General features: G+C 30.9%; 1 protein-coding gene across 1 annotated transcript; it reads right to left on the bottom strand.

The window, feature by feature from the left end:
• Nucleotides 8,246-16,337, bottom strand: LOC109349504 (lecithin-cholesterol acyltransferase-like 4). Its single transcript, XM_019590330.1, has 12 exons — nucleotides 16,289-16,337; nucleotides 15,950-16,241; nucleotides 15,554-15,645; nucleotides 15,347-15,465; nucleotides 14,748-14,883; nucleotides 14,545-14,596; nucleotides 13,913-14,013; nucleotides 12,864-13,046; nucleotides 10,393-10,550; nucleotides 10,172-10,226; nucleotides 9,554-9,607; nucleotides 8,246-8,751 (listed from the first exon to the last, which is right to left on the bottom strand). Exons 2-12 carry the CDS (start codon nucleotides 16,167-16,169, stop codon nucleotides 8,347-8,349), a joined length of 1,575 nt encoding a protein of 524 aa, XP_019445875.1. The 5' UTR covers nucleotides 16,170-16,241; nucleotides 16,289-16,337; the 3' UTR covers nucleotides 8,246-8,346.

Raw genomic sequence — 16,337 nt, 5'->3', positions numbered from 1 at the left:
AGGGTTTAACTTACTTTAAAAAAAATAAGCTTGCATTTGTAATATAATTGGTAAAATAAACATAAGTTGTATTCCCCTTCTTTTTAAAATATCGTTTCTTTCAGATTTTTTTTTGTATATTTAAGTGGTAGGCTCAAAGTTAAAAATAGTATTAATTTATTATTTATCAATTATAACCTCATTTTTAAATAACAATAGTGAATTAAAGGGGAGATAGAAATTATAAGAGTGTAATAGAGAAAACAATAACAATTTTAATAAATATAAAAGCTTATTGATTTCTTGGGTTCATTTAAAGTAACTTAGGATGACACTTATTAAGAAATAAGGGAGGTATATAATGTCAAATTCTAATACTACATCTGTTCATAATTATTTGTTCCTATGCAAAGAAAATATCCCTTGAGAAATGTAACGTCTGTTTTGATTTATATGATATTTAATTTTTTATTCTAATACTTATATGAATTAAGAAAATATTAAATAAGAACAAATTATTTTTTATTCTAATACTTATCATTTATTATATTTAAAAGGGAAAATAGTTTATAGGTAGAGTTTTTTACTTTGTTACACTCTCAAGTCATCATGCATCATCCATATATTGACTTTTAAAAATAAAAGATATGAATGATGAATGATGTACTTTACATTAACAATACATATATATTAAACTTTATTTAAAATATGTCATTAAACAAAAAACAAAAGTTAAAAATAACTTTAAATATTTTTTTTTATTATAAACAAAAGTTTTCAAATTATGTTACTCATACATACAATTGAGAAAAAAATGTATACATTAATATTATATGAGTTTTATATTTTATTAATGTATTATTTATTAATAATTATTATTGACTCTTTAAAAAATATAATTCAAATGAATGATAAATATTGTATCAATTATATATAAATATTTACATTAATAATGCACTCATATTATATTATAAGAATAGTGATAATATACCCAAAAAAAAACTCTAAGAATACTAGAAGATATAAAAACTGTCAAACACGGTCCATGGGCCTACACACTTTTAGAGAGCCTATCAATCTATCTAAAGACTTTGTGTCAATATCAATCGTTATATGACTTTGTCATGAAAATCGATTAATATCTTGTTTTAATCTCTACAATTCTAACGATTGGTCATATTAGTCAATGATAATTAAGTCTTTAACTTTAGCAATCGTCACTCAAAATACACTTCATTGTTGCTTTAAAAATATACATAATTAAATGTGTTTGAGTATAAAAATAGGATATTAATGTTTAAAAATGTTGTTGAAATGATAGAATTCTTCGCTGTCCGTTTAGGACGATGTGATTGATGACACTACGATGATCTTTAAAAAGCATGAGAACCTAAACAATTTTCAATTTATTAGTATACTTTTGATACATTGTTAATGCACATTTTTATACATTCATATACTTTAATATTATGTGAGTAAAACATTTACCAACAAGACGTTGATCCGGTAGTATAAGACTTCACTAGATTTCCAATGTCAAAAGTTCAATTTATTGTAAATGACAATTGTGAGAGGGGCGACTACGAATCCCAGAAGGAGAATATTAATTCCTTATCAAAAAAAGTAAATATATATCCTTAATAGTAAAAAAAAAACATTTTTCCAAATTTATGACAAGCTTATAAAGAAAAAATATATGTAGTAATAATGGCAATAATTGCAATTAATTCCTTTTTCCTCCTATAATATAAAATTAAGTTTCCTTTTAAACCAAACTTTTAAGTTAACGTTTTCATACTTAAAAAAATTGAGGCAATTTTAAATTGGACATCATAATTTAGATATTCAACACATGTTGAGAATGATCGTAGGTCTCGCATGTGTATTATTGGATACTCAACCTATTTAATAAACAAGTGGCTTATGTTTTTAAAAAAATCCTTTCCAATTTGCAGGCTGGCTTAATTGTTTAAGAAATTTTATTTCGTTACCATATATATCAAGACAACTTAATTATTAAACATTTCTATATAACTAAAAAACTAATAATACTTGCATTTAATTATACATTACATAGCTTTGTCAATGGTTGACCATTTATAGTCTGGATGTACAAAACTTATTCCTGTATCCGAAGTTTGAGAGTGTTATATTTTTCTAATTATACTATGTACTCTAATAATACCATGTATACGACTGAAAAGACTTGTTAACATAATCATAATTTTCCCATAATAATAATAAATTATATATATTATTTATTTAATAATATATTATAGATGTTTACATCAATTTTAATTTTCCACATTCCTATTTCTAGGAGTTGTGCTACCCAGCAAATTAGGAAAAAAATATTCAACAGTGTCACAAGCAAGAATATAGGACTTGTTAGATTATAATCTTTCAAATAATAATTATTATTTTAAATTATCCTTCAAAGTGGTTTTATAAATAATGACACTAAAATAAACAAGATTTTAATCCTTTCGCAAAAGATATTGGGATTTAATTTTCTACTTGCTATCAATATACACACCATTCAGAACACCAATTCAATTAGTATACGATGATTCTTCCGCATAAATGACCTATAATGTATTAAAGGTTAATGTCTTAGTCAACTTAATAGTTTATGATGTAATAAAACTCTATTTTTAATAACTTTATACACAAGATGAAAATCAATGACTCGCCAAATAGCACTTATGTCTAGTAATTTATGTGTATGATATTGAGTAAAAATGCAATATCTCAACCGCCAATATCTTGGTTTATGCTAATAGCTTATTAAAATAGCTCTATGTCTAGCAACTAGATTAACAAAATGAATTTATATGAACAATTAAACATACTTCTATATCTAAAATCTATGTTAACAAGTTTGAGAGTTATAAAATTATTGATTTAATTCTATGTATGGTAACTAGTTCAACAACATGCATGATGACAATTATGATATAAGTGAACAATTATTCACAATGATGCATGAATTTCTCTAAGCATTTCATTCATAAATTCTACAACAAGATGACACTACGTCAGAATAGCAAAACAATAATACTTAAAATTGTCATTTAACATCGATTTTGTGGCGCTTTTTATGTGAGCATAGTAGTACATAACATCGCTTTTTGTAGCGCTATAGACATATAATAGCGCTCACTGAAGTAAATTCAACTACATTCAACCTTAACATATTCCAATATTATAAAATAACATATGAGTAATGAGATCTTTCAAAAATTGTTCATTTTTTCTCCTCCAATGTTCACCATATCCAAAAACCTAGAACAACTGCATAACTTCATAACAAATAAATGTCACACTATTAGTGAAGAGAAAAATAAATCAGCTATAAAATAAGATAATGATTTACCTTATGTTTGAAAAGAAAAACAAAAATTCAATAACTTCACCGTAGCTGCATAACTTCACAACAAATAAAGATAACACTATTAGTGGAGAGAGAAATAAATGAACTAAAATAAGATAACGATTTATCTTATGCTTGAAGAGAAAAACCAAAAATCGATAACTTGCTTGAAGAGAAAAACTAAAAAAACAGAGAAAAAAATAAGTTATGGAGGAGAAGAAGAAGAAGAAAAGTAAGTGAAATAATAAACTGAATGATATGTATTATTGTGTAAGGTTTTGTTTTTGAATTTGAAAAGATCCTGCTCACTAAAACAAGCGTTAAAGCTATGACCTCTTTAACAGTACTTGCTTCAATAAGTGCTGTTACAGATAACACTTTTAATAACGTTTTCTTCAATAAGCGTTGTTAAGGATAACACATTTAACAACGCTTATTGATGAAATGTTGTTAAATATATGAAGTATGACATTTAACAGCGCTTGCTTCAATAAGCTCTATTAAAGATAATACATTTAACTACGCTTTCTTCAATAAGCGCTCTTAAAGATAATATTTTTAACAACGTTTATTGAAGAAGTGTTGTTAAATATATGAAGTATGACCTTTAACAGGGCTTGCTTCGATAAGCGTTGTTAAAGATAACACATTTAACAGTGTTTTTTTCAATAAGTGATGTTAATTCTCTTCCATCTTATATTTAACAGCGTTCAACACATAAGCGTTGTTAAATGGACGTTATTAAATATTAATTCTGGCGTAGTGTGATCATTTTTAAAGCAAGCATAAAACATATATATAACTCAAAAGAATCAAAACTTCGTGAATTAATATAAGAAGAATCAATGTGTATATATCAAGCCCGTATTACATTTAATTCCAACAAATGTAGATTTTTTTCCTCAGGTTCACAATGTAAGTACAATATGGATAAAACATAACTCATAGGGTAGTAGAATCACTACAAATGAGCATAAATTAACTCTACTAGTAGTTACACTTAGCTCCTACGACCTAAGTAAGCTAAACTCTCATAAAAACTGAGAAAATATGTATTAAAATGCAATGCTTTAAGTGTATTCTCAATAGCTCGAATTAAGCCTCCTTAAATAGTGTTTGCATGATGGCTTTTGCACTTAGTACACCATTTGTGCATGGTGAGAGCAACTTTTCAACTAACCAGGTCCTACCTTTCAGTGTACCAACTCGCGATGGGTGCAACATCTATGTTGAGGGCACCTCACAATTGTGCTAAGCGTATAAGAAATAGAGGGAAATTGTGTTAATTCTTGGTCACATACATACGCTCAACAAGGCATTTGCACTAGGCCCGGTTCTTCTGCCGCTGAGCGTGACTTGGGCATTAAGCACAGGTCTCAGCTGCTTCTTGATCTACTAAACGCGATTCCTGCATTAAGCCTAGATGATCTTGGCCCGAAAACTTAGCTTTTTTTGTCATTCCTCTAGTTTAAGCCTACACAAACACTTCAATGATAATATTTCACCAATTCATAAGCTTTTATCATGTAAGAGCATAAAATCATCTATTTGGGTTAATTAAAGAGTTAAAATGTCACAAAATAGATATATATTTTATGATCGTTTTGACACTTAACAATTGATTTTACATATTATTTAAATAATAATCATACCGATCAAAATTAGAATCACAATGGGTGAGTGCATATGCATATAAACATATATTTATATATTTTATGATAATGAATATATATTAATAATGATTACATGAATAAGGTGCATATAATAAATTTATCAATATGATTTAATAACTAAGATTTATCATGGATAATAATAAAATAAATGATATATAATATCAAACTAATAAAATATTATAATATATAAAATATTTATTAAAAAATTATAAATATATGAGTATTATTACATTTATAAGTACTTGTTGCTATATTTTTAAGAACCCACATATCTAAAAAAAAATTGTCCCTTTTAGATAGCTTTCCATATAAAGTCAATACGTTCCAAGAAAAAATATTAGAATCTCATTGATATCATATAAAATGTACTACTTAAATCAATTTTTCAAGTAATACTAGATATCTAAGTTATAGAAGTAAAACATGAAGTTTTTGTGTGTAAACTATGCATTTACCCTTTGTTTGGTAAGGTAGATTTTGTGGAGAGAGAAAAGAGGGAGAGAGAAGTTGAAGAAAAATAAAATATTTTTCCTCTTTGATTGAGAAGAAAGAAAGAAATGAGAGAGTAAAAAGGTATGTCATCCTACAAAATTCTTTCTCTAAACTCATGAGGTGAATGAGTAATTTTATGCAAAATATTAAAAAAAAAAATTGATTTCCTAATTTTAAATTTTCTTTTCTATTTAATTAATAATAATCATTGTTATAATGATTGGTTAGTAATTAAGAAGTAATAATTAAAAATATGTAGCAAACTATTTAAACATATTAATTTTTTACTAACTAATTTTTTTTATCTTATATTCATTTGAAGAAATCTTTGACATTCAAAAATTAATATCATTTCTCTATTTCTCTTATATCAAACAATATAAAAATTCATTTTATTTCTTAACCATTTAATTCTTCACACTTTTCCTTATCTTTTCTCTCTATCCACTTTCTTCTCTTAAACAAAAGAGAGCATAAAGTAGACTTTCATATACTATTTGGTGTCACAAGCAAATGAGAAAACTCCATTGATTTATTTAGAACATGTGGACAGAAAAATTATGGGACAGTTGATCTTTCTCTACAGTGAGACCAAAGTTTTATATTTCAATTAAGAGGTGGCAAAACATGTCCAGGTCTGTTTGGACAAAACCAAGCCTAACCTGACTACTTTCATCCCTAGATGGACTGCAACAATAATTAACTTGATTGGAATTAGATACATGCTGTGAGCATATATTAATCAATTGGTACTTCAATTTCATGTTTTCATGTTTTCCCTGGTGAAAAAAAGGTGACTAACATTCTCCAAGTATGACCTAGGAGACTCTCATTCCAAATATAGCAATATCATGGATTGGAGCCTATTGCATAGAATGAAAAATCAACAAGTCTAAGCATTAGCACTATTTTTCATTACAAGTTAGAGACACAGGGACAGCCTTCTATTCAGCCTTCTATTCAGGAATAAGACTCATCGATAATGTGACCAACAAATAAAAATAAAAAAGCAAGAAAACAAAATATGTGATACATCCTCACAATTTTCATGAGACCTATAAAATGTAACGGCTAACTGGGATTCCTCTTTCAAATTAAACAAATGAAATGCAATGAATAGGAGGATGTGCAAAATAGATAAAATTAAAATAATAAATATTATCAATTATAAAAAGATATGTTGATCTTATAATTAGAAAATTTTAAATATATTTAATGAAATAAATTATATATTTTATAATTAATTTCTATATGATATCACATTTTTTTGTACTACCAAGTGTATTCCCTCAATCTATAGGTAAGGAACTGATCTCTTTCGGGTGTGGTTGCTCCTCCCAACAAGTGTCACTCTCAGTAATTAAACTATTGGCATTTTGGTTATCGTAGGATCTAGCAGGGTCTTACACTACTAGACTAACGTTTTGTTGGTATATGATATCACATTTTGAAAACGTTGAATGGTTAGTTCGTTGTCAATATTGTTGAACACTTCTTGCTAAATATAAGTCACTAGACAATCACTTATTCATGCATCTCCCATTCGATTATAAAACCAAATTTTCACATTTTTCATAGTTGAAAAAACTATTTCTACAATTGTATTGCTAACTTTAAAATAATATAAACCAATGGATAAACAATATGTCTTTCATTTTAAAGCAACCTGAAAGGTGATTAATTCATTTCAAAGAAGCAAATTCAACATTTTTATGCATATCAATGATGTAAGTCTTAAGTTGGTTGTCGGACATGACCAAAGCAGTTGAAACAAAATGATATGGATAAAAACTTTGTAAATTCAATCAATTTTGCGATATAAAAAAACAAATGAATATTTTCTAAGAGAAACAATCATGAAGATCCTTAAACTATACATTCACAATCTTATTCAACATGAAAATGATTAGTTATTTTTCACAAAATATATCATTTACAAAATAAATAAATTTGAGACCTATAAAATTATAAGTGCTATACATTTTCTTTTCAAAAAGATCCAGGGTGTGCAATTTACACACCCTCAAATGCATGTGGCTTCATCCCTGTGTCCTAGTCGAACTTGTGATTAATTGTTTACAGTTGCTCAATCAATCAAGCACTACCCTGCATGATATAAAATCTCTTTTTTAATAATCCAGCATTCCAACCATTGCTTCAATGGGGTAGTACTGGCTTATTTTTCAAGGGTTGAGGTTGAAGCTATTTCCTTTCTTTCTTTACAATTTGATATTGCTGCACTTTTGAGCTAGCTTGATGTGTTTCTGCTTCAAATTTATGTGTTATGATGTTCTTGATTAATACCCAACCCTCAGCTTGTGAACTCATTCACTTTCTCAACTGCATAAATTCTGTTGGATATATATTACTTGTGAAATCATTCTGCTAATTCTGGAGTGTGGCTTTATTCTGAACATTTGAAGTATTTCAGTTGAATGATGAAAAAGACATGGTCTGGTTCAGAAGATGCAGGATAGAAAATTCTGATTACCACATACTTGTTTTTTTGTATAGCATGCTTTAGTTCAGGAGATTTATTTTTTGCATTTAACAAAAGAGAGTATGTTCATTTGACTTAGTTTTAGCCTTCACATTTTTCCCGTATAAAACTTTTGGCATTAGATAGCCAGTTAGAAAATTATTTCAAGATGTATGTTTTGATAATGCATTTTTAGAGTTGATTATTTTTTATACAGCTTCTGGAAACTTAGAAGCATGTTATATATATATTCACAGTTATACAAGCTTTTAGAATTCACTGCTTCTATACAAGAGATGTCAACCATAACTATACAAGCCCCATTCATTCATACTTCAACATGAAATGATTCATGAGGCATCAACTGAAACAGCCAAAGCATTCAGTTGAACATGCTGTTTACCATCATTGCCGGGGTGAACAACGACGGTAGCATGAGCCTCAGAATAAGATTGATTGGCTGATCCATGCAAAGCAGAGATGGACCTCAAGGATGTTATATCAGCAGAAGTATTGCTTTGGTCATCTTGGTCTTTGGAAATAATTTCCCATCCTACTTCTAGACCCTTCTCTTTGGACCTCTCTATTTCAAAAGCTGTGGGTAGAACCACATAATCTATGAGGGGATTGTAAAAAGGATCTGGATCTCCTGCCTTTAGCCAGTGCTTGAGAATTCGGAATAAATGAGGTTCGGAAAGGATATAGCGATGATCACCAGGGATTCCAACTCTTGCCTCCGCATTGAACCCATCAGCCTGCATTTGAAATGAAGACATAGCAACTTAAACCGAAAGCAGTGTTATATGATGGTACAATGATGCAGCATAGGATTAACAAGGAGTTGGATCATCTCATTTTAGCTCTTAATATTACAGTGTCATCATAAAGAGGCATACAGATATTGTGCAGGCTGGTCTGTCTATCTCTCTTAAATGACAAGATCATGTTAGGAACTAAACTGAGACGTCCAAACCAAATTATAAAATTATGGTAAAAGTTCCAAAATAGGCTGCAAATTGACCGTCCCACAGTGACGATCTTCAACTTGGAGGTAAGTACCGCCTATTACATTACTATATCCTAGTTACAAGCTTAGGTTGGAGATAAGGAAATTACAACAAAAATAAAAACCCTTCAACTGTACTTCATCTACAATTTAACCCCAAACTTCTGATTTGTGCAATTTAACCCCAATCTAACTGAATGCATACTGTATGGGGGCAAATTATGCAAATAAAAAACTTTATGGGCGTGTATGAATTCCACAATTCAATAAAGTGTAACAATTGAAACTGAGGAAAATTGCAGAGAGTGCATTGAACAAGGTTTTCTGAAATTTATCCAATAGGTAATAAAAGGTTTAATCAACCAACATTTTGAACTTCCTCCCAGCCTGCCCATAAATCACATAGCAGTAGAGCTAGAGCTAATTGATTTCAGTATCATAACCAAGAAAAGTAGTATAACATCGGAAATTTGAAAGTGTCTTTCCGTAGCATATTTGGATTCAACAAATTATCAATTGCATAAAGGTTATGCACAGGAAAGTTAGCAAACCTTAGCTGACTCTATTGCAACTGTTCCATCACCATCAACACATACGAATTTGGCCTGAATATTTTTTTAAAGAAAAAGTTAGACTCGCCTACTGAAGGAAAAATAACAACAAATTAAACAAGGCCTTAAGGGAGGGAGCTTTTACAGGAAATATATTCAAATAAAATCTGCACCTAAATCATATCATACAAGAGAGCAAAGACAGTGAATAAAGGAACAAATAATTTGAAGTAATTATACAAAATGGAAAACAAAGTAGAGAGTAAATTGGCTTATTAAAGAATTACTTTGTTGTAGCGAGATAAAAAATATAGGCAAAGGGGAGGTTATCACATTCTAAGGTCAGTAGGACATGCCAAATGTCTCAATGTTGGCTTAAAAAATGTTGTTTTGGAATTTATTAATCTAAACACAGCTTTCATTAATTTATTCAGCAAATACTAGAATAAATAAGAACAGACAAAAATGCAGATGGAAGATTTCTCTTAAATAGAAGTATAGAGATATAGATAAAAGCTGTAATGCAAATTAGAAGAATTAATATTGCGTGCACCAAAGCATTCTTTGCACATGCAACAAGAATTATACATTTGGTAAAAAATTACAAAATGTAATGACCTCGAGATGACATAGCTGTTGCAGATCTGAGACAGGCTTGTCCTCATTTCCATAGCTGCACAATAGTAGTTATGTAAAGTGAGGGTTACATCACTCACATGGTTTCAAAAGAACTATTTATATCTACACGCAGTAGACCATTCATAATGCATTTGATAAAATCCCTTTCCGGGGTAACCAAGGCATTATCCAAAGATGCAAAAAGTTGGTTAAGGCATTACCAAACACTGTGAGGCGTATCAAGACCGGTCCCATAAATATTGTAAAATTTAACTTGTGAAGGAAGTTTGGCAGAAGACAGAATCTCCCATGTTTTATTTGACCATTTCAAGATCTCCAAGTTCAAAGGCAGCGGCAAATCCACACCATCATAATTAACCTGGGTATTACAGATAGTTATCATCCATACCATGGTTATCAAATCGGTATTCAGAATGTGAATCGGAAGGCCTATTTTCCGAATCATGAACCGAAATGTATTGTGAATAGTAAGGTTTATGATCAATAACTAAAAATACTAAAACATATCATAATATAAGCCATAAGACTCATAACAGCACAATACCATAGGAAAAAGCACAAATTCAAGTCATAAGAGTCACACACACACACACACATACACACACACACACACACACACACACACACATATATATATATATATATATATATATCATAATCCTTAAGTCATAATAGCAACAAAATACAACCACACAAGATCCAAGTGATAAGATTCTAATTACAATAACAAAGTAACACCAAATGACAGCAAAATAACATCCTAAATTCCAATCCCTATTTCAAAATGTGTAATCTAATGATCATCCTCATCCTCATCATTCATCATCATTCCAAATAAAGGAATGGAGAAGTAATAGGAAAGGCAGAGAAGAAATGAAGAAGAACCAGAGAAGTAACAGGAAAGGCAGCAGAGAAGAACGACTGAACGACAGAAGTGTTTTGTTTTCAGTTATCACAATGTATCCATTTAAGTTTTCATTAAAATAACATTTTTTATCACTGAAGGATGGGGGTAAAATTAGGTTGGGCCACTTATAAAATCGGTCCATCTGAAGTTGGATGTAAACAAATAAAAAACACCTCTTTTAGAGTTTTAAGAAAGGGAGTGCATTCTGCAAGCTGCAGCAGCAAAACCTGAAAGCTCATTCACAGAATACTTGATAAGTTTCTGGCACAAAAAAGGTGCAAGGTACAATTTGCATCGATGGCCATCATTTCCGCATCGTATGGCGATATGAATAGCACGATACATGCAATACTAACTACCAATCTGGTTAAGCTCTGTACCAGTAAAAATCATAGATGAACAGCAACGCTTGTACTTCTCAAATGTATTTAAGAAGTACATGAAAGCATATAAATAATCATAACTTCACTTGTCCTGCCCCAAAGGAAAAGAAAAAAAATTAAGATTTCCTTAAACTACACAAGAGATCACATTGAAGTTCCAAGTTCAAATCTAGATATAGAAAAGGAAATACATGTTTGCTTAATTTACAAATTATTCATTGTTTCTAGAATTTAATTGTTAAATGCTCCAAAAACATGTATAAAATTATAAATTTATAATACATTCAATTTCAAGGAAATTGAAGATACTCAATTATAAAAAGTTTAACTAAGCTGCACGCTAAGCAAGGTAGAACTGGTAACTCACTGTGTTATTTGTGAGAGCTTGCTTCAAAACCGCAACAAAATACAACCACACAAGATCCAAGTGATAAGATTCTAATTACAATAACAAAGTAACACCAAATGACAGCAAAATAACATCCTAAATTCCAATCCCTATTTCAAAATGTGTAATCTAATGATCATCCTCATCCTCATCATTCATCATCATTCCAAATAAAGGAATGGAGAAGTAATAGGAAAGGCAGAGAAGAAATGAAGAAGAACCAGAGAAGTAACAGGAAAGGCAGCAGAGAAGAACGACTGAACGACAGAAGTGTTTTGTTTTCAGTTATCACAATGTATCCATTTAAGTTTTCATTAAAATAACATTTTTTATCACTGAAGGATGGGGGTAAAATTAGGTTGGGCCACTTATAAAATCGGTCCATCTGAAGTTGGATGTAAACAAATAAAAAACACCTCTTTTAGAGTTTTAAGAAAGGGAGTGCATTCTGCAAGCTGCAGCAGCAAAACCTGAAAGCTCATTCACAGAATACTTGATAAGTTTCTGGCACAAAAAAGGTGCAAGGTACAATTTGCATCGATGGCCATCATTTCCGCATCGTATGGCGATATGAATAGCACGATACATGCAATACTAACTACCAATCTGGTTAAGCTCTGTACCAGTAAAAATCATAGATGAACAGCAACGCTTGTACTTCTCAAATGTATTTAAGAAGTACATGAAAGCATATAAATAATCATAACTTCACTTGTCCTGCCCCAAAGGAAAAGAAAAAAAATTAAGATTTCCTTAAACTACACAAGAGATCACATTGAAGTTCCAAGTTCAAATCTAGATATAGAAAAGGAAATACATGTTTGCTTAATTTACAAATTATTCATTGTTTCTAGAATTTAATTGTTAAATGCTCCAAAAACATGTATAAAATTATAAATTTATAATACATTCAATTTCAAGGAAATTGAAGATACTCAATTATAAAAAGTTTAACTAAGCTGCACGCTAAGCAAGGTAGAACTGGTAACTCACTGTGTTATTTGTGAGAGCTTGCTTCAAAACCTCAATGTTATCACCTGGTGGATATGACTCCAGAATAATATGAGATTCACCATCAGAATGCTGTTTCTCATGCCACAATTCCAGAAGAGGAATGTGTTGCCAATGATAACTGGGACAGCCCATCATTTCATATAACGATGGACATTCAATCAGCTGTGACATTGTAACATGCTTCAAAAAATAATTCTACAATGTCTATTCAAATATAAAAAGAACAAGATGCATGGATACAAAAATATCTACAAACAAGATTGTGCTTTTTGGCAGGGGGAAGCAGCACAAACAGAGAACACAGCACCCAACAAAAATTTGCTAGAAAATCCAAATCATGCAGTCAACATTAAGATATCATGCATGAAAATGCAATCAAATAACTTGTACAAAACCATGAACAAGAGCGACCAAAGTTATGTTTTATATGTTTGTCTACTATGAGGATGAGCCTCGGCGAAACGTTAAGGTTGTTTGCCGTGTGATCTAGAGGTCATGGGTTCAAATCCTAGAAATAGCATCTTCACTTCCGAGGATAAGGAAGCATATATTTAACATCCTTAGACCCCACTAAGTACGAACCTCGTGTACTGGGCAGCCCTTTTTATGTTTGTCTACTGGATTGGGTCACTGCATATTTCATCATTGTGAATTATGACAACTAACATGGCCCTTCAAGTATTTTAGGTCCTTGACCTTGGTTTTAGGAAGATGTCATTCATATTTTCCCATTTCTTCATACTGATTAATAAACAGTAAACACCTAATCCATTCAACATTCCTGTCTGCTGCCAGCACCTTAAAGTAAGGGTAAATTGCAAAGACAGTAAAATAAATATACTTTTACGTTGTTAAAAAGCACACAAATGTAAGAACCCGACTTCTTCAAACTCATGTATACAAAATACAAATAGCGTCAGTAATGGTGATGATGAAATAACAATATAACATACATGTAAAAGGCAGGGTGACTCAGAAGAAGAGAGAAAAAAGACAAATCCAAAAGACAAAAAATAATTGATCTGTACCAACTGATGCATGGTCCATTTGGAAATATAAAAGTTCTGCACCCATCCCTGCACAAATGACATTCCATTTAAAAGGGAAGAATTGATCACTCCAGGTGCACCTGTAGAACAGTGTATAACAGTAATATGATGTACTTGAATTAGAAAAAATAAATTAAAAACCTCTAACTAGAGGAAACAATACAGATGACAAAAGGAGGAACCTGAAGGCAACCAAAACAAGTCAAACTATACAGTGTTGTTAATTAGTTTAAAATATAAAACATTTATAGGTAATAACAAGTGACATGACAGTAAGATCACTTATCCAAAACCTTTCAACACTTATTTCCTGCTTAATCTTCCACCACACCACTACAGCGAGCATAATACAATAACCGACGTCTATTTTTCCTTCTTCATTGTAATTGACAAATATTAACTCATTATTATATGCACATTATTTGTGCATCAACTATTTTAGTTTGAGCCTATAAAGAAAATATGAAATTGCCTTACTCAAATATATTTGACAAGGAAAACAAAATTCTAACAGTCCCGGGTTAACAGTTTTATTGAAATATTAGATGAGGCATTTCCATCCAATTTCCTTACTTTATACTTCTAAGAAAATATATAATATGATTACTTGCCCTGGAATGGCGCACAAATCGCAATCCAATTCTTAACGTATTTCTCAAAAATCTGCAAAATGAAAAGAGAACATAATTTTAGACTTTTCCTTTTAGAAGTAAATAAGTTCCACGATATAAATTGACAGAGAGAAATGAAAAAAGGTTCTAGGAAGCTTCAAAACAAAATTAAAGTGATTTGAGAAGCTTAATGGATATGTTACATCACTATGCAGGCACATGAAACATTTCACCAAAAGACCTCCCATAGAATGAGTTATGATGTCTATCTTTTTCCCTCCCGCAGCATTATACACTGATTCTAATTTTGCAGCCAACCGATCCATTGTTTCCTGTAACCTAGATGAAAATAAATAAACAATTGGTAGAGAAATTACTTTTATTTTGATTATGAGAAAGTATTTGTTAGAGAACTTATTCCTCAGAATTGTGGGGGAAAGCATACCACCAGAAAACCAACGCCCAACACATACAATAGAGAGATAACAATTCAAGTTAAAAACCATTTGCACAATGACACTACTTCAGGCTATGCAGGTTTGTCAGGAAAACTAGACCTTTCGTAAAAAACATGAATTATACAAAAATTCAGTAAAAATACTATGGAGGATCAATTTCACTATTTAAATGAGAAAGTTGTTTTTCATGCAGAAAGATAAATAAAATAATCTCATTAAACGTGCAGATTTCAAGAGTGGAGTGTTTAAGTTTTGTCAAAATCCATTATTTTGGGTTGTGAAGAGAAGAAAACAGATTCCTGACTTTTTCAAGTTTGGTCAAAATTTTGAAATTAATTAGTTACCTGTTGCTTTGGCGAAAATCAAACCCAAAGCCAAAAAGTGTCTTTCCTTCTTGATATCCCCATTTAAGCATTTGAATGATCATGTCATGGAAATAATACACCGACTCAGACCCAATTAACTGCATCACAAGATTTACATAGGGTTTGAGAACCAATTGTTTAACCATGTAAACTGCAGGCACACAGATCAGTTTAAAACAAGCATACCAAGTCAGGGTCCAAATTATCAATTGCGTAGAGCCCATTCCGATCTCCGGGAACCATGATTCTTGTATTTGGATCCAAGGATTCAGTTTTCCCTGGGTTCAAAACCGATTAATAAAGATGTTAAGATTACCAAATTCACATTTCCTCATCACACACTCTTCACTGGAAACACCAATTCAATGATTACATTACGAAAGAAATGCACTAAACAGATATGCTCAGATACAGCATGATCATTAATCACATAATAAAAAAGAAGAACGTCACAATGCACAAGGCTCAACTAGGATAATTATCAAAACTAAAATAAATCAAAACCAATCATGCGTAAGTTATATTAACCTTTCTTAATTTCGTGATCAACCAAAACAAATAAAAAATAAAAAAACGGTTTACCGGTAGAAGGATTGTAACGTGACCAAAGCTTGGTTTTCATTTTGCACTCAGCTGCGAGTACGCTAACCCAAACGCGTTCTTCGGTGCCGTTTCGATCATCTACAGCGTTCAACATGGATCCACCGACACCCGGTACCAATAACACAGGATCAAGATTAGGGTTCACATATGGTTGTTGCTCCTGTGTCTTTATTTTGCAACTGAACCGTAGGATCGTCATCGGAAGATAAAATTGAAAACCCTGATAATAAAGAAACAGCAAGAATCGAAAGTGCTTGTAAAAGTGGGTAATCAGTGTAAGGTGTTGGGGAAAGAATCGTAGGAAAGGTGTTGTTTGGAGTAGGAAAGTAGAAGTGATAGTGTCAGGTTGCGTGCGCTAGCACTGTTT

This window comes from Lupinus angustifolius, chromosome LG06 (genome assembly GCF_001865875.1).
Source record: "Lupinus angustifolius cultivar Tanjil chromosome LG06, LupAngTanjil_v1.0, whole genome shotgun sequence".
Classification (NCBI taxonomy): domain Eukaryota; kingdom Viridiplantae; phylum Streptophyta; class Magnoliopsida; order Fabales; family Fabaceae; genus Lupinus; species Lupinus angustifolius.
The sequence above is the reverse complement of the archived record's forward strand: the minus strand, read 5'-3'. Positions and strand labels throughout refer to the sequence as shown.